Source organism: Cynocephalus volans, chromosome 5 (genome assembly GCF_027409185.1).
Source record: "Cynocephalus volans isolate mCynVol1 chromosome 5, mCynVol1.pri, whole genome shotgun sequence".
In the NCBI taxonomy this organism is placed as follows: Eukaryota; Metazoa; Chordata; class Mammalia; order Dermoptera; family Cynocephalidae; genus Cynocephalus; species Cynocephalus volans.
The window spans coordinates 138,222,828-138,245,177 of record NC_084464.1 but is presented as its reverse complement, the minus strand read 5'-3'; the positions used below and the strand labels follow the sequence as shown (position 1 = coordinate 138,245,177).

At 37.9% G+C, this 22,350-nt stretch overlaps 1 protein-coding gene across 1 annotated transcript; it reads left to right on the top strand.

Annotated features, from left to right (window-relative positions):
• Positions 1 to 4,934: 4,934 nt before the first annotated feature.
• PERP (p53 apoptosis effector related to PMP22) lies at positions 4,935 to 20,069 on the top strand. The gene is made up of 3 exons (XM_063097520.1): positions 4,935 to 5,324; positions 14,623 to 14,763; positions 18,598 to 20,069. Exons 1-3 carry the CDS (start codon positions 5,111 to 5,113, stop codon positions 18,822 to 18,824), a joined length of 582 nt encoding a protein of 193 aa, XP_062953590.1. The 5' UTR covers positions 4,935 to 5,110; the 3' UTR covers positions 18,825 to 20,069.
• The last annotated feature ends 2,281 nt before the right edge of the window (positions 20,070 to 22,350 follow it).

Here is a 22,350-nt window from a genome sequence, read left to right as displayed (position 1 = left end):
TACAGGAAGAGAACTCCAATTCGTGGTTAATTTCCCAAATGGAAGGATGCCTCACGCTCGAGGGTACTGGGATATTAACCCCTTTCTGGGGCTTCTCACTGCTCAAAAGAGATGGGCTTTGAGTAATCTTTGGCAGCTCTGTCACCCAGGGGAAAAGAGGTGACAAAGGCAAAGCAACACAAATCACTGCTGAGATAAATTAAAGAGGACATGAAAAGTCGGAAAGATATTCTATGCTCTTGGATTGGAAGGATCAACATTGTGAAAATGTCCATACTACCTAAAGCAATCTACAGATCCAATGCAATAATGCAATCCCCATCAAAAGACCAATGAAATTCTTCACAGAAATAGAAAAAGCAAACCTAACATTCATACGGAACAACAAAAGACCCTGAATAGCCTAAGCAGTCCTAAGCCAAAAAAAAAAAAAAAAAAAGCTGGAAGCATTACACTGCCTGACCTCAAATTATACTATAAAGCTATAGTAACCAAAATAACATGGTACTGGCATAAAAACAGACACTTAGACTAATAGAACAGAAAACCCAGAAATCAACCCACATACTTACAGCCAACCTATCTTCAACAAAGGCACCAAGAACATACAAAGGGGAAAAGACTGACTCTTCAGTAATTGGTGCTGGGAAAACTGGACATCCATCAGTAGAAGAATGAAACTAGAGCCATACCTCTCACCAGATACCTAAATCTACTCAAAATGGATTAAAGACTTAAATATAAGACCTGAAACTATAAAACTCCTAAAAGAAAACATAGGTGAAACACTTCAGGAAGTAGGACTGGGCAAACTTTATGAATAAAACCCAAAAAGAACAGGCATTAAAAGAAAAAATAAACCATGGGATTATATGAACTAAAATGCTTCTGCACAGCAAAAGAAACAATTAATGGAGCAAACAGACAAGCTATAAAATGGGAGAAAATATCTGCAAACCAAGCAACTGACAAGGAATTAATATTCAGAATACACAAGGAACTCAAACAACTTAACAGTAATTAAACAAGTATCACAATTAAAAAATGAGCTAAAGAGTTGAATAGACATTTCTCAAAGGAAGATATACAAATGGTCAACAGACAATGTTAAAAAATCCTCAACATCACTAAGCATCAGAGAAATGCAAATCACAACCACATTGAGATATCATCTCACAGCAGATGGATTGGCTATTATCAAAAAGACAGAGAATAATAAATACTGACAAGGATGCAGAGAAAGGGAAACCCTCCCAGACTGTTGGTGGGACTGTAAATTAGTACAGCCATTATGGAAAACACTGTGGAGGTTCCTCAAAAAACTAAGGCTAGAACTACCATACGATCTAGTGATCCTACTGCTGGGTATATACCCAAAGTAATAGAAATCACCATGTTGAACCGATACAAGCACTCCCACTTTTACTGCTGCTCTATTTACAATAGTGAAGAGTCAGAACCAACCTAAATGTCCATTGATGGATGACTAGATAAGGAAATGTGGCATTTATACACAGTGGAATACTACTGTGCCATGAAAAAGAATGGAATTCTGCCACAACATGGATGAACTTAGAGAAAATTAAGTTAAGTAAGAAATAAGCCAGGCACAGAAAGAGAAACACTGCATGTTGTCACTCATAAGTGGGAGATAAAAAATTAATAAAATTTTAAAAAGAAAGAAAGAATGATATAACAATTACAATAACACACTGAACTTTCAAAAGGAGAGAACAGAACTGAGGTTTCCAGAGGTGGGAAATGGGGAGAGGGGTTGATTGGTGAAAAATTGGTAAAAGGTCACAAAAAATAATTACATTGTATAATGTTGAACGTACTAATTTATCCTTTTTCTTTTCTTTTTTTTCTGACTGGTAAGGGGATCCCAACCCTTGGCATGGTGCCGTCCATACCACGCTCAGCCAGCGAGCGCACCGGCCATCCCTATATAGGATCCGAACCCGCGGCCTTGGCGCTTCCAGCGCGGCATTCTCCCGAGTGAGTCATGGGTCCAGCCCCTAATTATCCTTTTTCAAGTATCACATATTGGACACAGGTATTGATATTCAATGCTGTACCCCACAGATATGTATAATCGTTTCAATAATAAAAAATAAATAAATAAATAAACAAACAAATAAATAAAAGGAAGTTAGCAAAAGAATTTTACAATAAGCTCGAGAGAATAGAAGGAAATTGAAATAAATTTGTAAAAATAAATTTGAAATCTTAGACATACAGAAAATTTTCAGGAAAGATTAACTGCACCAAAACTCAATTAAAAAAATAACAAATCTGACTAGATATAGACTCACAACCTTAAAAAATAGTTAAAAATTTAATTCCTTTGCTCCATTCATAAAAACCTAGGTGTTCTTACAGGTTTTATATTCAAGAACAGGTAATTACATTCTTATTTAGACTTTTTAACAGATGAGAATAAGAGAATACAATTCTAAATCATTCCATGAGTCTAGTATAACCAATGTAGAATGTTGGGAGTAAAAAAATTTTCAGTTAAATTATACAAATTTGGATTATAAAATCCTAAAAATGATACTTAATATGTAAATAATAGTACATCATAACCAAGTTGGGCTTTCCTCAGGAGTGCAGGATAGCTTAACATTAGAAAATGTATTTATTTAATATATAACAGATTTGGGAATAACAATAAGACTAATATTAGTGGATGCAGAAAAAAATTCAAAAGATCCAAAATCTATTTGTGTTAATTAAAAAAAAGAACTTTAGAAAAATAAGTAAATAAAATAAACTTTTTCTTCAGGTAAAATTTACATTTTTCAAATTGTAATTACAATTTACAATTGTAATTTGTAATTACAATTCCTACGTTATCCAGCAGGGGGAACTATCCAACTGTCCACTATTTACTACAATCTATCATTTTATGGATATGGGTGGGACAAATGATTGCATTGTCTAAGCTAATCGAGTCATTTACTGTTGGTTCATATACAGAATTTTCCCCTTATAAACACTTTGATAAAATTAAAAAGCCCTCCTTTTTAATCTTAGGAAAGTGGAAAACCTATGTGAAAATCATCATCATCATCAACCCTTATGTCAGGGCTTCCAGCTCTTTACATTTATTAGCTCTTTTGATACTCACTACAACTCTCTGGGGTAAGCACTATCTGTTTTACAGATGAGGAAACTGAGGCACAAAGAAGTTAAGTAACCTGCCCAATGTCACACAGCTGATGTGAGAAAGCACCTGAATTTGAACTATCTGGTTCCACAGTCTGAATCATTATTGTTGGGCCCCAAAAAGGGTCAGCGTGGTCTCTTCCCGAAATTCTGAAGACCTACTTTTTTTGCATTCACCCCAGCATTAATGAGCTCTTTTCCTCAAATCCACTGGAAATGGATTCATTGGAATAAGAAAAATAAGTTATATCTAGTCCAAAATTATTCAGTTAAGACGCCAGTGAAACTCATTTTTTTCTGAAACCACTTTGCTTATTATGATCAGTACTCTATTTGATTTGTAAGAATGTTTTTTCTTCTAAAATACATTATACATAGCTAATTAAACAAATATTTTCATTATTTTTGAAAACCCTGAGGACCTATCACAATTTTCTCCACATAATCTACACCGTATGCAGTTAACTTGTGCAGAATATCCCCTTGTGCTGTTCTTTGAAAGGGAAAATATTTGCCTGTAAGAGAAATATGCAAACTTGGTTTATGTAAAACGAAATCTGGGGAAATGATTTCATCTGGTTTCAGACATTAACTTTCTTACTACTTTTATTTTATTCATCTTCAAAAATTGCCAGATAATTGCATAAAACAAAATAGTATTCTATTTCTATTGAGAATATCAAATTGAAATACAGAGGACTAAATTTTAAACATTGTTATGTACTTCCCACTTCTTTTTTAATTAATGGAAAACGTAAGGGATTCAGAAGATATCTCCGGAGCTATAGGATAAGATGTGACCCTTATTGGATGTTTTAGCGATTTGCCCAAGGCCACCGTGGTGACCTTGTTTCTCTTCGGCGCCACTCCTGGTTGCCGCCCCACCCTCCCTGCCACACCCGGAGAGTCACGGTAGTAAGGGAAACTGGCCAGGACATTGAGGGGTGGGTTTTTAGATGCTGGTTGCATGCTGACCTAATGATTTTTATTCGAAGAAACCTCACAATAGTAAATGAAGAGTAGATAAAGTGGGGTTTAAATAGATAGAGATTTCTGATAGGGAGTGGACTGCATGTAGCAGAGGCGACATGCAGTAACCTGGAGAAGCCAGACTAAGCGCTTCCAAGACTGGAGCCAGCCTTCGTTGATTAAGGGTGTTTTTTCATCAAATTCTCTGAGCTCCCCTTTTGACCCAGGGAGACACAAATAAATAAAGCACAGCCTCCGCCGTCAGAGCTCACAATCCAGCGGGAAAGTCAGGCCTGCAAACAGTTAAGAACACTAAGGAACAGCAGTCCAAGGTGCAAAGGTGGAGCCCAGGAGGAAGTGACCACCTCTTCCTGGGGGGTCAGGGCCGGGCTTCTGGGTTTGGGTGCACGAGTCCAAACGAGTGCAGCATTTATGCATAGGTACAGTGTGAACGCCCATCTCCAACTGCCTGAGACTCAAATATGGCATTGTTGAAAATCACACCATTATCCGACATCAGGGGTTATTTAGCTGGTGTTATGCACATAGACACGTGCATACGTTGAAGCAACTAGAAGGAAAACTTGTGCTGGGAGGGGACCAGGTAAGAAGGAGAGGAGCCTACGGGAAAACGCAGGGCCCTTTTGCCCGCCCCATGCGGCCGCCCAAGCAGGGTGGAGCTCCCGCCCCCCGGTGTAACCCGAGCCCGGCCTTGTTTACCAGCCGCCCCGCCCGTGCCGCGCGCGCCAGGGCTCAGCCGGGCAGGTCGGGGCGGGCGCGCTCTGAGTCACCGGCACGGAGGTGGGGCCCGCGCGCCGCGCCCCCGCACCCGGCCCCGAGCCGCGTCCTCCCCGGCTCCGCCTCCCTGCGGCCTCGTCCCTTTTGTCTGGACGTCCTCGCTCCCCGGGCCACTCTCGCCGCCGCCGCCCGTGCCCCGCGCGCTCCTCCGCTCCGCGCCGCGACCGTCGACATGCTGCGCTGCGGCCTGGCCTGCGAGCGCTGCAGGTGGATCCTGCCCCTGCTCCTGCTCTGCGCCATCGCCTTCGACATCATCGCGCTGGCCGGCCGCGGCTGGCTGCAGTCGAGCAACCACATTCAGACGTCCTCGCTGTGGTGGAGATGCTTCACCGAGAGCGGCGGCAGCGGCTCCGAAGAAGACGGCTGCAGGAGCCTCATGGACTTCGGTGAGTGGCCGCCCAAGCGCCGCCGCCTCCAGGAAGCCCTCGGGGTTGCGGCCTGCGGCAGGCGCCGCACGGAAAGGGTCCTGACAGGGTCAGGGGTGATGGCTGCTTAAAAAAAAAAAAAAAAAAAAAATGGACTCAGGCTCAGGCATCGGACCTGAATCAAATTAAGCAGTTGCAGTTTAAACCAGGATCAAAGCAGGAAGAAAATGGCCCTGGTTAAAACTACTCGTACGTTTTTTTTTTTTTCCCATAGGTTTTTATCGGTTACATGCAAAGGACGATTTCAGCCGTTGCAAAAGTTTAGATGAGTAGATACAATGAATGAAGTACATTTTCATGGAGACCTACTGAAATTTCCCATTCCCCTTCCTCCTTCAGTTCTTATGATTAAAATATAGGTATTAAAATAACGTGCCTTCCCTAATGTCGGGGATTCTAAGTGAAAAGACACGTTTCTCATTAAGAAAAGCCCTTTTATCATAACTGCTAAGTCTTTTCAGGCAAAGATTTAGCAGTTATGATTTCAGTAACTACTTCAGTATTTTACCCGTCGGGCTGGTTCTTGTTAGTTCTTGTGTTAGGGAGTGTCCCTTTGGCTTAAGCATCGCATTAGCGTTTAGGAAACGTATTTATTTTAATCTCACTTGAAATCTAAAAAAGCAAACACATCTTCTACACTAGCGAAGGGAAGGAGAGTTGACAAATGTAATACATTGCAGATAAGAGTGTCCTCTTTTCCAGCAGGGAGGAAGCCTCGTGCTTGCCTTGTGAATAGACAGGACTGGAGAGTAGTTCTCATCTGAAAAGATACTTTCTTCCACAGTGGGATGCCCCCCTTGCTTATGGGTAGATATGAGGAACAGCTGGGGTCTGTTGCAACTAGCAATGTTTATATGGGGGTGGGGTGGTGGGGAAAATGTGGGCATAAATCAGAAGCTTAAAGCCGAATGGGGCTTTACTGAGTTTAATAGTTTTAAAAAGAAAGAAAGCCACTCTCTGCCTTTTTTCGTTCCCTACTATTACCATAGACTTGATTCTTTCCCTGAAGTGGCCCAGGGCTTCCAACCAGATCCTGTTTATTTATGGTTCTGGGGCCCTATTATCAGCAGCTTGGTGCTGTATCTTATCTGTTGTGGAATCATTTGGAAGTTCCCACAATAAACTTTACCCCAAAAGGGAATTCCTGCTTTCCTTAAAGTTTGTGTTTTTCTTCTCTGAAAACACAAAACCTATGCTTGACAAGGTTTGTATTATCCCAAGTCTTTTAGGTTTTTAAGGGGAATTAATTTCTTTCAAATAATATAACTATTTCCTAGTTAAAATGCATTCCAACTTAGTCTCTTGTAGGGGACTTAATAGGTCTGTTTGTGTGTTTTTAAACAGACTTTGATCATTATACCCTACTCTAAAAACTAAAACAGACCCAAAGAATACTCAGTAATTTTCCATGTAAGAAGAAGGTTAATTAATACGCCTTCGTTGGGAGGGGGGTACTGGCAGAACCATGATCAGTGCTATTGCTGGGACAAGATTTGGCCTGCAAGGCTCTGACTGTGACCACAGCCCTCTTGTGAAACACATACAATGCCGTTTTTATTTTTCTTGACTTGCAGGATGAGCTCACCTTCTTCGGGTGTGGCTGCTCCAACCTCATATTGAGATAGGGTTTTCTATATGAAAGGGAGTAAGCAGCTTTTGTTTCTTAGTTTAATTTTTTTAAATTAGAAGTCTAAAACATTAACTTTTTTCACTAAAGAAAACACTGATCCGGTGTATAGTTTATGTTTCAATTTGATGTAGAAATTGGTCTTTGGGAAAATTGGATTTCGCTTGGTTTTCCAAGTGAATCTTGAAAAATCTGTTACTGCCTTTATGATGCAGTATGACTGATTTTCATAAATGCGTGGTGGTTTTAATATCTCCATTTAGTTATTACTTTTACCTTTGCAAAGATAATAAAGTGCCAGCCAGCAATGCGTTAGACACAGACACAGCTCTTGCTCAACCTAAAATCAAATCATGAATTCAAGATCTGCTGTCATGAGGTGGTCATGGGAAGAAGACAGTAGATATGAAGCCACCAGGGGAGGTCCACCTCCCACCATTGTAGTCAAAGATGAGTTTAAGTGTTTGTTACGCTTCCGTCCCATTTCTTGCAGGGACTGAATGTTGACTAGTTTTGCCTCCCAAGTGTAGAAATGGTGCATTCCTATGCTGTTGGGTGATTGTCTAGGCATCTTTGAACTCTGAGGTTTTCAGGTAGCCTCAGTAATGCCTTGCCGAAAACGATATGTTTACATGAGGTTGTACTTTGTCTAAAATGCAGTAAGCAGTTTACCCACTCTCCCTGAGATATACGAACACACAGTAACAAGAAGTAAGGTTGATAGCTCTTATTAAAATGATACCTCAATATAGAGAATTGAATGTGTACATTCATTTTTTAAAAAAACTTCTCACGTACTAGGAAATAAATATTTTCATTTACCATTTTAACTATTAAGAAAATAGACCTTTTTATTACAAAGTATTTGACCATCTCCTTTACTAGTTGATATGCATAACATTCACATGTTCATTTTGGTAATGAAGACACAGGTCATTCCTGGCAAGTATTGATAATAATTACTTTTTAAAAAAGATAGAAAGTTCCTTAGAACTATGCAAAAAGAATATTTTATTCTTCACCATTATTAGAGTTTTAAAAGAGCTTCAGATGGTCAAATCACCTCCTTTTTCCTCGTAAATGAGCCAGATTATTCCCCGAATATTTCCTTTGACATGAGGGTAACAGCTAAATTAGGAACTAGCTTAACAGATGATACTTGTTTGAAGTTTTTAAAAAATCATGGTTTATATTTGCCAAAACTGGAAAAGAAAATCTAGATTTATGATTGAAACGATCATTCAGATTTCATCTAAATAAATAAAATGTGAAATTAAATTTGAATGCATGTTCATGTATACTATTTTTGCACTGCTGGCACCTTCTTTTCCAGTTTTAAACAAGAATATATCAGGAGGATATTTTAAGCCTCAGCCATGTAGGATTTCAGATCCAGGGCAGCCTTCAGTCAGGGTGGAGAATTATGGAGACGCGTTTATGCACCAGAACAAAAATGCGACAAGTGTTTGCCAGCGCCTCATTTTTACCAAAGACACCCTTTGAACACCACAGAATGCAGCAGATGTTTTTACGTGAAATCACTCCTGGACATGGCATAGAATCAGAGAATTATATAAAATATTTTCACATAGGCCATTTAACCTTGAGAAAAATAAGTATGAAGTCATTAGTTTACATCAGGCTAAATTCTACTAAAGAACTTCATTTTGAGATTATGCTTGTGTAGCTTTATTGGGGGCATGGGGTGAGGTAAACTGTTCTTGTTTTATAAAATTAGGCATTACTAGATAGATTCTTTGCATGAGCATGTGTGAGTTCACGTTCTGACAAAGCCAAATACAAAGTTGGCCACTCTATTGATTTAATAATTTTTAAAAAATTGATTTATCAAATCTAAAAGTCTAAGAACCAATGATTCAGTCCATTCCACATTTGCTGCACTCAGCAGTAACCAGACCAGAAAGCCTCAGTCCCTTTTGAGTGACCTAACTTATAAATGAACTGTAAGTGGACAGAGACTCTCAGACTGTTAGAAAGGAATTAAAGTGCACCTAGTACAAGCTCTCACCAAAGCCGGCGCCCATCAACAGCACCCAGACCGAGTTTCTTCCCCCTACTGGGCAGCTTAATTCTGTTCCCTGGATGATACTGTATGTTAAAAGTGCTTCGCTTATACTGACAGCTGAAATGTGCTTCCCAGTCATTCTTCCTTTCCAGCCTTCTCCTTCCATCTGTCGGATTTTCAGATATTTGACGGTAGATCCCAAATTTGCTGCTAGTTATCTTGTCTTCAGGATAAAATTTCCTGTTTTCACCTCCTCCTGTGTAGGATGGTTTCCCCACTCATTGATTAGATCAGTCCTTTAAAAAAAAGACCACGAAGGGGCAGGGTATCATAGTTCTGTAGAAGACACAGTGTTAAGTAGTTATCTGGCCCAGGTTCAGGAGAAAATGTAAAGCATGTGAAGAATCTCACACCAACTGTGGAGTGCTCTGCCTTGTGGTTCTCCCTGCCTTTCCTCTGTTGAGCCATTTCTTTACTGCCTTCCAGCACTTCTGCAGAATAGCTTCTTCCTGGGTAGATTTTTTTTGGAGGCCTGCTATGAGCTGTCCTCTGGATTTTTGCTACTTAAAGTGTCACAGACCAGCAGCAGCCACAGCCTCAGCATTATCTGGGAAGTTATTGGACATTAGTGTCTCAGGCCCCACCTACTTAATTGGAATTTGCATTTTAACAGGTTCCCCAGGTGATTTGTAAGCACTTTTAAGTTTCAGAAGCACTGGCCAAATTACTGCAGATTACCACCTTATTGAACATGCAAAACAGTCGTTTTGAATATGTCATCCACCCATGCTTATATTTATTTGTAGGTAGGATCTTTTTTATTTTTTAAACTGTGGTTTTATGTAGTTTTCAGTTCTGATTTTGTATGGCATAAGGAACCTCGTAGAAACAGTGTGAAGAAATCTAACAAAATCTCAGATTCACTAGGTGGGAACTTTGGTATTGTTAATAGATGAATCCTTTGTTCTAGAAAGGACCCATCCTCTAGTTGGATGACACATTGGTGTCTTCAGGGACTGAGTAAGGGGTAGGTCACAGACTGTTTTGGTCTGTTTGGTGCCCACGTGTAAAACTATTGAAGAATGCAGAAACTCACTAAAAGAAGTACTAATAACTTTGTGGGAAAAATTAGCGATAGTCTCCAGAATATTACCAACAATATCAAAAATATTCAGAATGCTCTCCTTGTCTTAAAATAAAAATTTATTTATTTTTTCTTTTCACAAGCTTCAGTTTATCATTTCTAGTTTGACATTCAAAGTATTTATTTGTTTTTACTTTTTTTGCTCTTTTCTTATTGGTTGGCCTTACTGGCCAATTTCCTAGCCATATTTGCCTTATAACATTGTGTTTTCATATGTAATTTCCGGGAAAAAAATAACATGCTATCTCATACAAAAAACTTAAAAATACTTTCTAGGAAAAACTTAGCTTCATTAGTGACCATTGAATGATTTTCATATTCTTGATTTAATATCGAATCTTTGAGAAGCAGAGCTTGATAAGCCATTGTTCATCTAAACGGATCGTCAATGAATCGTATTTAGAAATGGATTTATAATGCTGCTGGTTTCTTTGATAACCTGAACTTCTCCAAGTTATTACTTACCAAATAAACTTGGGACACAACAGATTACATAAAAGACCATATTGGTCTTGTATTAAGGAAACAAAACAGTTCCTACACAGAAACACAGTATCTATTTACCTGGAGTACTGCATGCTTTTGTGGTCTCAATTCAGACAATGACAGTTGGCAGTGAGCACCTTCTACACACACACACACACACACACACACACACACACACACACACACACACACACACACACACACACACACGGGAAAGGCATTAAAATCTGGTGTATGAAATAGTAATGAAGGACAAACTTGTGTTCAGAATAGATAAAGATGGACAGACTTTGAGGAACAGTTGAATAGTGAAAGATGTAGCTTTAGGACAAGTTCTAAAAATTGATGTTTTCCATTGGGGGTGGGCAAATATGATATAATTTAGACCATGGTATAATATAAGAATATAGTTTCCAAAAGGTTAGATCGTTCTGGGTAACTGAAACCAAAGGTACTAATTTTTCATAATGTATGTCATGGAGTGTAGCTGTGTTATAAGTCTGCATGACTGATTTTCCCCTTCTCAGACAGAATTCTGGACTGGGAGAACCCTGCTCCAACCTAGTATGGTCCATCTTAAAACAAAATAGCCATTGACATGAGAAGGCAGATCCCCTTACTTGAAGAGGTCTGTCATTCATCAGTCAGAATCTTTAAAGCCATGCCAAGATTTCTGTCTCAAATGATAAATGATTCAGTGTGGGTGTTTCCATACTATAAGGAGCAAGTTTTACACGTTCTCCTTCCAAGGTAGCTTTCTCAAGACAAACTGTTGCTTAATTTTCCATTTTGATTTTCTTTAGACTCAGCATATTAAATAAACAAGACATTAACTGAATTGATTTAATGTAGTGTAGGCAAAGTCCTTAAAATGGTCTGTCTTTATGTTCACCTGTTGGCTTTAGGTTAGGTGAATTGGTTTACCTTTTTAAAAAAAATTTAGTTCCTTCCAAGTACCTGAAACTAAGCATAAATTATACTTCAGCTATTGTGTTCCAGGAAGTTGTAATAGAACTAATAGTTGTGTGAATTTTCTTCAAATAAACAGATAAATTATTAATATTCTTCTTTACAGCAACATCATACATTATTTAGCTAGACTTTCAAATTAGTCTGCAATTGAAAGTTTGGTTATTGAAATATGTTCCTTGTTAGGAAGATTTTCCTGTTTTTATTGAAAACGCGTTCTGCTCTGCTGTTTATTTTCATCACGTTTGCACTCCTCTGCATGCATATTTAGATATGTTGCCTTTCATTGCATAGTTTCAAAGTTGTGAACTCATAAAAGGAAAAATAAGTTTTTGCTTATTTGAATTTAATGATTGGATTTAATTTAACTTAATGATTGGCAGTAGCCATAAAAATTCTATATTCAAGTCCCTGGTAGCTCAATTAAAAAAGAAATCTATGAAGTGAGACTGTAATTGACAGTGGGTCACATACTGAAAGTTAAGTGCTCCTTTTTTAGTAGTGAGGCATCTATTTTATAAAGAGTTTGATAATCTATCTTAGTTATTCTCAAACTTTAGTATGGATATAAGAAATACTACTATAGTGCAGATCCCTGGCTACTACCTCTCGAGCTCTGATTCAGTAGGTCTGTGGGGAGGCACAGGGATCTGTATTTTTAATAAACACCACTGCTTATTTTTATGTTGTGGTCTATGAGCTATATTCTGAGGTCTGATTAATTAATATTCTTTCCAAAGCATGGTCCCTCTTCTCTTAAAAGTTACCTTACTTGAAGGACAAGGCAAAAGTGAGCAGAGACATGAAATTTCACACTTCGGCTTTATTCCTTTTACAATAAAACATTCCTATTTTAACCTTATGCCTAAAATCTTTCATTGATCTGACAAGAAGAGCAAGGAGATTTAAAGGAAAGTAATAAAAACTACACATATGAAACTGGGTCTCCAAATCATGTACCATCTCAGCCCCATCCTGAACAGTGCTACTAAGGGGTAATTTGTATGAAAACATGGTATTTCTGAGACAGATGGAAATATTTCTTCTCTTTGGTAATCTCTTATGCCCCAGTCATTCATGAATCTAGAGGACGACTGGAGAAGGGAACAGGAGAACTTAGCTCAGGTTTGTCTGTGACAGATGAAGATAGGAAGATGAATTGGATGACTGAGGAGCAATCTTTACTTGACGGTGTGAACCTTGCTAATGTAGAATAAAATGAAAACTTGAGGTACTGGAGGAAAGTCATGGGATACAGGAGGAACTTTGTGAGCAGCGAGGGCTGGGGAGTTAACAGCTGAGACTTCCCACACAGGAGTGCTCATCCTCGCCATAATCTTGCAACAGGCATTTTTAGCCCTGGTTAACAGATGAGGCTGGCATGTGGCTAAGGGGTGGTAGGGGCAGGGTATAAAGGTCTAGCTGGCTCCAAAGCCCTTGCTCTTTCTGCTAGCCCATATCTTTTGTTTTACTGTGACCAGTCAAATGACCTAGAATTAAGTGGGGATAAGTTCATCTTGTCAGCCGTGCTGTGTTAGAGAGCAGGAGTTAAACCAGGGCAGAGGGGCATGGGACTCACCTTTTCACATCCGATAGAGTGATAGGATATGAGCGCATGTTCTTCCACGAATGAGTGAATGGACTGCTTCCTGCTGTAATATGGATGAACTTTGAAAATACTATGCTCAGTGAAAGAAGCCAGTCACAAAAGACCATATAATGTATGATTCCATTTCTGTGAAATGTCCATAATAGGCAAATTTATAGTGACAGAAGGTAGATTAGTGGCTGCTAGAAGCTGAAGGAAGGGGGGAATAGGGAAGTGACTGCTAATGGGCCTGGGGTTTCTTTTTGGGGTGATGAAAATGTTCTGAATTTGTTAGGGGTGATGGTTGCACAACCCTGTGAATGTAGTTAAAAGACAAACAAACAAACCCACTGAATGGTGCACTTTAAAGGAGTGAATTCTATGGTATGTAAATTATATCTCAAAAAAAAACGAGTCACGTTTTGGATTCAGACTATTTAGAAATCAAACTGTCTAAATCACATACTAGCTGTATAGCTATGGGCAGGTTATTTGAATTCTGAAAGCCTAAGTATATTCATATTTCTAAAATAAAAATGATAGTAGAAGTTGTTGTGAGGATTCAGTGAGCTAACACATGTCCTAAATGTTAGTTATTATCTCTAGAGCAAAGGTTATACATGAAGAGATTTTAAGAATCAGTGCAGGTTGAACAATAGGAGCTGCTTGTATGTGTCATGGATCTCTGTCTTTCCACAGGTACACAGTAGAATGACACAGGGCTGGAGAACTCAATTTCTGCCTCATGCTGATTCTTTTTTAGGGCCAATATTAATAATTAAGAACTCTTGCATGATAAATTCTGAATATTTCATAAATTAAAATTTAGGCAGAAATTCAGAAAAGTTGTATGCTACCAAGCTTGTTATAAAATCATGGCTACTTCTCTAACACTTAAATTGTTTTATTTAACATCTCTTCCTAGTCATAAATATGTATTCCCAATGATTATTTTTGCATGGGACCACATATTAGTATGAAACAAAGATCCTTTCAAAGGTATTTGAAACATTTCCTAAAGAAATCATCCTTTGGCTTATTCAGTACCAAAAATGTTTATTAGGGTTGTCTTGTGTTAGAACTTGGGTGAACCTTGTAAATATACCTATTTATATGGCATATTTGTTCCATGAGAAACAGTGAATGAAGTTTAACTTTGATTTCAGAGATATAAACTTTTGCTCAAAAACTGAGAGGAGAAAAGCATTTCTGAGTGTCCATATATTAACATCCTACATAGGAATTACCTATTTTTTTCTTGAAATATGGAGATTCTTAAGTATTGTCCAAACAAAAACTGTCCCTCCACCCAAATAGAATGAGTAGAAAGAAAAAACAAAACCCTATTGATATTTGAATAAGCAGTTGTTCAGTGTGGCAGGTCTGTGTTGTTAATTGCTGGTTCTTTTCTTTTTGCAGCATGGGGAAGAGCAGCCGCTGCCATGCTTTTCTGTGGCTTTATCATCCTGGTGATCTGTTTCATCCTCTCCTTCTTTGCCCTCTGTGGACCCCAAATGCTTGTCTTCCTAAGAGTGATTGGAGGCCTCCTTGCTCTGGCTGGTAAGAACTGTGTGTCAGCGATTCTTTATTCATACCATCAGTGGGCATCAGTGTAGTCAGGTCCAGTTCCACAGAGAAGATCCATGACAATTAGTTTCTAATGTGTCCTCTGAAAATGTGTCACAAAGGGCAGAAGTAACAGATCTGGATCCCTTTCCTCCTGTGCCTCAGGCAGTGTTCTGTGCTCCTCATCCCAGTAATGCAGGTTGTCACTCTGTGTGCCCCTGTCTCCCAGGTGATCCCATCCAATGACAACCCTTCTTGAGGACCAGGACTTTGTCAGCCCTGGAAGTGCAGTGTTCTCCTATGAGCCCCATGCTGAGGGGAGACCAGAATGTCCCTGAACCATTTTGCTTGTTGAATGAGTGGTGGTCTTGAAAGAGTTTTCTGCCACGGGATGGAGGACCTTGGAGGGGCCAGATCTGGAATGGCTCATCCATAGAATAGAGCCAGCGCTGGGTGGTGGTGATCCAGACACAGGTGATGGGAAGAAATTTAGTTAGGCAGGTAGGGAAGGCTTGGGGTGAACATTTATGAATGGAATACAAGAACTAGGAATTTAGGAGCAGGAATCATTTGAAATTTTAGGTAGGAGGTACCTGGCCCTAGGGAAGCCTGTCAAAGGGACAGGACCAGCTACAAAGCTGGATTCGGATGCAAAACCAGATTTTCTGAGGCAGGGAAAGGGAGGGTGCTGATAAGGGCAAAGCCGAGCCACAGGTCATTTCTTAAGGTACCAACTTAGGCTCGTGGGACCAAAGCAGAAATCCAGCTACAGATCTGGAGCACAAATACAAAGTGAGCAGATGGTCTTGGAAATAGGTCAGAAGCCTGTGTCTAGCAGGGGTCCATAAGATCAAACATGGTTTATAAGACCACTTGGTGCTGGGTTCCCTGAGCTTAGAAAAGTTTAAGTTCACAGAGCCTAGGGCAGCACTAGTCTTCACTGCACATTTTTAAATTTCTCTTGATTAAAAATAAAATATACTTCATGCTCTTCATGTTTCAAAATTTGCTTTTGAATAATATGTTAAAATCAGAAATGACTTGGAATCATGAAAGATATGAAGAAACTCGTTGAATCCTACCTCCACTTCTATTTGGCTTTTTATAATTAATATATGAGACCTTACAGAGAAACACATTTGCATGTCTTCCTTCCACGTGTCTTAGAAGACTAGATGGATGCCTGTTTAAATCACCCTGAAAAATAACACACTAGGACATTAATGTGAATGAAAAATTCTAGGAAATACCATATGACCCAATCCCACTCCTAGGTATATACCTAAAAGAAGTAAAAGTAGGGTAGGAATTTGAACAGATATTTGTAACCCAGGTTCATAGCAGCATTACTCATAACAACCGAAAGGTGAAAACAGCCAAATTATCTGTCAACAGATGAATGTACAAACAAAATGTGGTATATACATATAATTGAATATTATCCAGCCATAAAAGGGAATGAAATGTTGACATCTACAACATGATGAACCTCGAAAACATTACGCAAAATGATATAAACCAGACACAGAAGGACAAATATTATATGATTGCATTTATATGAGGTGCCTAGAACAGGCAAATTCACAGAGACAGAAAGTAAAATAGAAGTTACCAGGGGCTGGGAGGAAGAGGGGGAGTTTTTAAAAAATGGATACAGAGTGTATGTGTGTATGATAGGAAAGTTTTGGGTATGGATGGTACTGAAGGTTACACAACATTGTGAATGCATTTAATGCCACTGATGTGTATACTTACAAATGGTTAAAATGATAAATATTATGTGTATTTTACAACAATAAAAAAAATCCTCATAAACCTCTCTTATTCATTGCTTCCACGTAGCATTAAAACAATAAGATGTAGTAATGGCCATCCAGGCTGACAGGAGTTATTGTTCGATAGAAAATTATTTCTGGTGAGCTTCAACAGAGTTACAACTGAACAGTCCTGTCTAACCCAGTGTTCTCATTTTGTAATTTCATACTCGTCCTCTCCTTTAAATAAAGAGTTTGACGAGTAGAGTAGGACATGTACATAGAAGAATAAAAATCTAGAAATCTCTATATGTTTTTAGTGGTAATGTTGAATAAGGCCTACTTGGCTTTCAAGACACATTTCACAGCAACAGTTATTTTTAATTTTACATATATGAGGGTACTTCTAAAAGTTCATGGAAAGATTTGTATTATCTTTCAATTTTATTTTTCCACAAACTTTTAAAAGTACCCTTGTATTATTGGGTTAAAATCAGAAAAATTAAACACTGATACAATTTAAATTTTGTGGAAATTCATCCAGACCATTTTAAGAACTTCATGTATGATGAGCCAAAATTGATGAATAACAGTATTTAACATTTATTACTAGAAAAATTGGAGGTCAGTGTAGAGAAGGATTACTTATGCATCTAACATAATATTTTGCAGTAAGTGGCAAACAACTAGTATGTTAGCTATTTAAAATATATAAGAAGTAGAGAAATATTTAAGATCTGCACCAAGATTGCTCTTCAAAAATTCCTAGAGAAGAGGAACATTTTAATTGAGTTGAGAAATAGAAGCATCAAATCAAGATGTGGAAACATCTACAGCTTTTCTAGCAGAAAAAAAAAAAAAAAGAAAAAGAAAAAGAAAACTACCTTTGGGTACATTTGTGGAGCTAGCAGAAAAGATTATGATAGAAAAAATGGTGGTGAGGACTGTATGTTCCCTGATACATTCCTGGGAGCACAACCACCTGGCCCTTCCTTGTGGTGAGTATGTCTTAATGTTAAAGAGCTAAAATCCATTCATACTCTTTGATATGGCAGTGAACATATGAAATTCTAAATAAAAAATTGCAGAACATAACATAACATGTATATGCTCATTATAGCATTATAAAATTATGCATGTTCATTGAAAAAGACCACAAAAGTAGATTCAGTAAAGTTCTTTTTATTTTGAAGTTTCTTACAATGCTATTACAATGATTAAAATTGTTGTAATAATGTGACTATTATACCAAAGAGTTTAGAAATCTTCTTGACATATGTTTTTCTTTCCACATCTTCCTTTACATTTCCCCTAAGCACTGTGATGGTTCCCATCGTTTATTATATTTCTTGAGCCTGGAACGCCCTTCACCGGTCCTTCGTGTCTCTCTGTCTATTTACTCTTCAGACTCTACCTCCTCTGCAAGCATCTCTGCTGATTCTCCACATGGATCATTTGCATCATTGGTTCATTGTTTCCTTTAGTCATTCACTTACTGGATGAATAGTCCAATGATATATTATTGAATAACAATATTGAGTCATGTGTGTGTACATATACTATATATAATTTTTGCTAACACTGAACATATTAAGCATATGTTTGGCACAAGAAACACAAAGATGAAAAAGTAGCCTCTTCTTTACTGTCCTGCTTTCCATTGTGTGCCACAATTTTGCACTTTTTACTTTAGTGTATTTAATGCTTACACACACACCATAGAGTGATTCTTTAACTGTTTTCAGTTTGTATTTCACATATTCAGTATATAAAAGGTGTCTTCCAAAAATTCATAGAGGGATTTGTGTTATCTTTTAATTCAGTTTTTCTGCAAACTTTTTGAAGTCACCTCATATGTATAATACTGATCAGTGCCAGGTATCTCTTATATACTGTAGTCAGTCATCTTTTTTGGCCTACGATTAACTCGGTTCTTCCAGCCGCTTTAGCACTTTTTAGGTGGCTTTAACAGCTATTTAAAGGCAGAAACTTTGTGGAAGAGGGAGTTAATGTGTTGTTTCAACGTGTTCATTCATTCATGTACTCATACTCTGGGATTTTTTCTTCCTTTCAGCCGTGTTTCAGATCATCTCCCTGGTAATTTACCCTGTGAAGTACACCCAGACCTTCAGTCTTCATGCCAACCCTGCTGTCACTTACATCTATAACTGGGCCTACGGCTTCGGGTGGGCGGCCACGATTATACTGATTGGCTGTGCCTTCTTCTTCTGCTGCCTCCCTAATTATGAAGATGACCTCCTGGGCAATGCCAAGCCCAGGTACTTCTACACATCTGCCTAACGTGGGCAGTGAGAGCGGGAGAAAATCGCTGCTGCTGAGATGGATTTCAGAGGAGGAAACTGTTTTCTTCAAGCTTCTTATTTTTTGGGCAGTGTTCAAATTATTAAAATAGTCAGAAATGCTAAAATAATTTGGGAGAAAATATTTCTTAAATAATGTTATAGTTTCATGTTCATCTTTTATATACATTTTGTGGAGTTAAATAAGACTTGTTTTCACCAATTACCACTAATACAAGTATACCAATATTTTCTTATATCTATCCATAACATTTATAATGCATTTGTAAAAGAATATGAACATGAAACTACCACTTTATAAGATAAAAATAAGAAGGCTTCCAAGACTTAATAATCTAAGTTTTTGTTTGTCCCAGGTGGAATGAACTGGGTCTATTAAGGGCTAAGGCAAACGAGGGAGATATTGGTAAAAATTGTCAGTGACCAAACATTCTAAAAGAAATGCAAAAAAAAAAAAAATTTGTCCAAGCCTTCAGCTATTTAAAGAAGCTGAATAGTTCCCTAGATGCATCTTGTTTGTGAGAATTTCTAATTAATATCCTGAAAAATTGATTTTTTGCTAAACTTCACATTGACTTGATATGTCATCTAGGAAGATATTCTTTCATGGCCAAAGCCTGTTGGAGTAGTACGGCCTCCTTAAATAGTGAAATTTTAAGATGAAATTTTCTCTTTTAAAGTGGCTTATAGGGTTAGGGTGTGGGAAAATGCTGTATTAATACATCTGTACTGTTTTGTGTCTATATGTTAGGACCAGAGTAGACTGGATTGAAAGATGGACCAGGCCTAATTCATCATGACTGATAGATATGCTTAGGTAGTGTAGTAAAGTGTTAGAGGAGCTATTACTGTCGCAAAAGTGCCATTAAAACAGCCTAAGGAGAAGAAATGGCTTGCATTTTTTTAAAATCTCAGGTTTAACTGGGCTCTGACCATAGAGACACAGCTTCTGATAGATTGTAACTGTAAGCAGAAACCTAAATATACTTAAAAACCTGGTCTTCCTTAGTAAACATTTAAAATGTCTGATATAAAACATGCAATAGGAGAATTCAGAGATTGGTGTTTCTCTGAGTGACATATATATGATATATCAGATGAATTATTTTTTTTTTATCATTTGTACTTATATAATGAAAACCAAGTCATTTTATATAGCAAATTATTATTTTGTAAGTTGCAGAATAAGCAATTGTAGTTTTCATTATGAATTTTTCCCAATAAACCAGGTATTCTGATCTTGTGTCTAGTTTGTAGTTTTGTTTTTTAAATCTGGGGAAGGGAATTTTTTTTTAATGCTTTGAGTGGGTATTAAGAGCTAATTAATGTCCTGAATAATTGATATATTGATCCTGAAAAGTGACTTTTTCTCAGTTTTAAGGGTCTCACTCATTTTAGGTGTCCAATAACAACATTAAGGAATTTAGTAGTCCACTGTCAGAACTTTTTTCTCAATGAACCATACCCCATATACAGATATCAAACAATATCTATCCACAGTGCTGTCCCCAGAGGGAAATGGACTAAGAGATTTCTGGTAGGTCCAGACACCCTGGGAACATTTGTGTGGTTGAGCCAAAGTTTCATTCCTCTCACGTCCGGTCGCACAGCCTCGTCCTTGCGATGGGATCGTCTTCCATTCAGGTAGTGGGGATAGCAGTCTCTATTTCTTTTCCCCTTGTCCACCTTGCCTTTTGTTTTTTTCCACCATCGATCATAGGTTAATCCTATCATGGAGTATGTAAATGTGGAGAAGGGTTGTGGAGTAGCAGGGTGGTAGAATGGAGATATTTCTCCTTAGTGCTTGTGTTGGCCAGTTGGTCCTTGGCAGTGAATTTTTCTTCTGTGTTTTTCATATGCTTTTTTTGGTTTGTTTTTTATGATGAGAATATTTCTCATCATAAATTTAGAGGAATGTAGTAGTCTGGGTGTTTATACCAAAATTTAAAAAACCCAAAAAACTGACTAGGAGAGCATTTGACGTGGTAATTAACAATGTTAAAAATACCATCTTTTAAAATAATAGCACAGCTAATTCAAGGAGATAATGGATATCTGGAAATTAAGAACCATGGTCTCCAAATAAATACATGAAAATGACTCAGATTATAAACTTCTCTAAAATGTGTTCTTTTGCCTTTGAATTTTTTCCTGTCTGCCTTTCTTCTTCCCCTCATCAGTCAATAACACATTATCTTAATGGTGCACACTTAGGAAAAATGCAACTTCCTGGGACCAATGAGCTGTCATAGCAGAAGCATTTCAACCTGAGACGTGTAGGATGAAGATGCACTAAGTGTCATTACTTTGGCCAAAAGGTTCTGCTTCTTCAACCTTATTCAAGTGTAGAGATCCTCCGTTCCTTGTTGGTTCAGATTCACCAGGGCCGATAACTTTGTCATAAACAGAAGGAAACTTCCAGAGAATTCTGGAAAGTAATGAATTTGAGAAGCCACGTGAAGATCTACGATGCGTTGCATGAAATTTCCCATGGTAAAGCTGAGGTGGTTTTTGGCTCTGTAATTATACTGAGTCCCCACCCTTTAAATAAGCAGTTCTGGGTTCCCAAACAATTACCTCATGCTCACATTAGAAGTAGCATGATACGCTAAGTGCCACTTACTGTTGAATGTAACAAAGAAGTAATATGTCAATATCTTTCAGTTGTCATACAATGTAGCTGCAGAGTATAATTACTTTTAGCTTCAAAACCATATACCACAGACTTGATGATAAAGTTCAATAGGCTTTCCTTTTTTAAGGAAATGAAAACAATGGAAGAATATAGTCATAATAACTCAATGAGGTTGATTTTTGCTACAAACTCCTGCTGGAAGACATTCCTAGCAATATAGTAAATATGAATGCTGAATGGACTGGTTTTGTTTTTCTAGGCACACCTGAAAGAGCATATTTGAGTCTCATCCCAACTTTGGCTCTTGCTAGCTGTGCAGGCTTGGGCAGGTCATTCCCCACTCGCATCAATATTCTCATCTGTAAAATTATTGCAAATGATCCCTTCTCCTTCAAAATTCTCTGATTCAGTGTGTTTGTATATCTGGTCCTTTGCTAATTTGCTCAAATATTCTTGGGAAAGGGAAAAAAGGTACAGTGCTTTTTTTCAAATTGCTTTTTATAATTAAAGACAACGATTACAATCATCTTAATATTGTGATGGAATTTTTTATTTGATTAAAAATGAAGGAATATTCCTCAATTGGAGAAACTGCTAAGTAAGTGAATGTAGACTCTATCATGATTATAATGATTATAAGTAAAACTAAAGCTTAGAAGAAAGACTTTATTTTGTATTCCAGGGAACTTCTGATTCAAGATGTTGGAGTGGACTCTATTAAATACATCTCTTTTGACCATTCTAGAAAAAAAGTGTAGGCTAGTAAACAAGTATCAGAGGGAATAAATCCCTAACGAGAGAGATCCAGTATTGACCAGAGATTTTATTAAATTTCTGGAAGATGAAAACTGAGTGACATTCTCAATAGCCT